The sequence below is a fragment of the Aplysia californica genome, unplaced genomic scaffold (assembly GCF_000002075.1).
Source record: "Aplysia californica isolate F4 #8 unplaced genomic scaffold, AplCal3.0 scaffold00390, whole genome shotgun sequence".
Lineage (NCBI taxonomy): Eukaryota > Metazoa > Mollusca > Gastropoda > Aplysiida > Aplysiidae > Aplysia > Aplysia californica.
Window position 1 is genome coordinate 1 of NW_004797660.1, and position 1,111 is coordinate 1,111.

Here is a 1,111-nt window from a genome sequence, read left to right on the forward strand (position 1 = left end):
CATGTTTTATTCATATTGTTGTTCCTTGCACGATGTATACGCCCTCAGCATCTTTTAACTCAATTTAAAATCAAAGTATTCTCTCTTTTTCTTTTCATTTCAGATTCCTGTTACCTATTTTTTAAAATATCAGACTATTCGTGATACTAATGGCGCCTTGAAGGTGGTGAATAGAAACAACATGGCGTCTTTGAGTATGCTCAGAACGATGCGCATAACAAGCTTCCTGCTGCCTCTGCTGCTGTCATTGGCTGGGGGCGCGGAGGGGCGCGAGGATTCGGCCAATCATCTGCTTCTGTTTGACTCACTTCCGGGGGGAATCCCCAGCCACAAACCTGTTGCTCTCGACGTCAGAACCAACTTTAGCGTGAGTAGTTCTTGAGTGCTCTATGGGTTTTACTTTTTTATTTGTGTTTGTATTTTTAATTTAGTTATTTTTATTATTTTATTTTATTTTAATTTTATTTTATTTCATTTTATTTCATTTATTTATTTTATTGGGGTGGGGGGTTCTTATATTATTTGTTTTGTATTGTCAGGCTGGTTTTGTTTTTTCATTTTGTGTTTCTTCTGTTAGGGTTGTTTGTGTGTTGTTGTTGTTTTTTGGGGTGTTCGAATTAGGAGGCGATGCATGGTTCGTATTTTTTTAAAAGTTATTCTGTTCAGTTTTTCTTTTTGTTGTTGTTGATGGTTCTAGTGCTAGTGGTGTAGTGGGTTTTTTGTTATTTTGTATTGTTCGGGGGGATTTTTTCCTACAATTGGTTGAAGGTTGTTTTGCTTCGTTTTGTTTTGTTTTGTTGAGAGGGTTTGTTTTGGGGTGGGTTTGGGGTTTTTTTGGGGGGAGGGGGGAGGGGACTTTTTTCTTTTTTATGTTTAGCTGTTGTTGTTTTTCTTTAAAAAGAATAGACTAGTAGATACTAGTTGAGCTTGCAATAATAAGGACGCAGCTTCGATGAGGTGCTATTCTCATTTAGGTAAATCTCATTGCAGTAAGAATTTATTAATGTTCTTTATTCAATTCGAATCAAATCTCAGAGTGTATAGTCCTATGGCAACCCGCTTTACTGTAAACGTCTGCATTGTTTTGATTATTATATTTTTGTTGGGGGGG

The 1,111-nt window shown here is 36.6% G+C and overlaps 1 protein-coding gene across 1 annotated transcript in view; it reads left to right on the forward strand.

Annotated features, from left to right (window-relative positions):
- Positions 1-116: 116 nt before the first annotated feature.
- LOC101854967 overlaps positions 117-1,111 on the forward strand; it is a gene marked incomplete at its 5' end in the record, with an annotated part of 70,016 nt that continues 69,021 nt past the window's right edge. Inside the window, 1 exon segment of the mRNA XM_013085618.2 lies at positions 117-367. Within this exon segment, the coding sequence (XP_012941072.2) occupies positions 182-367 (186 nt within the window).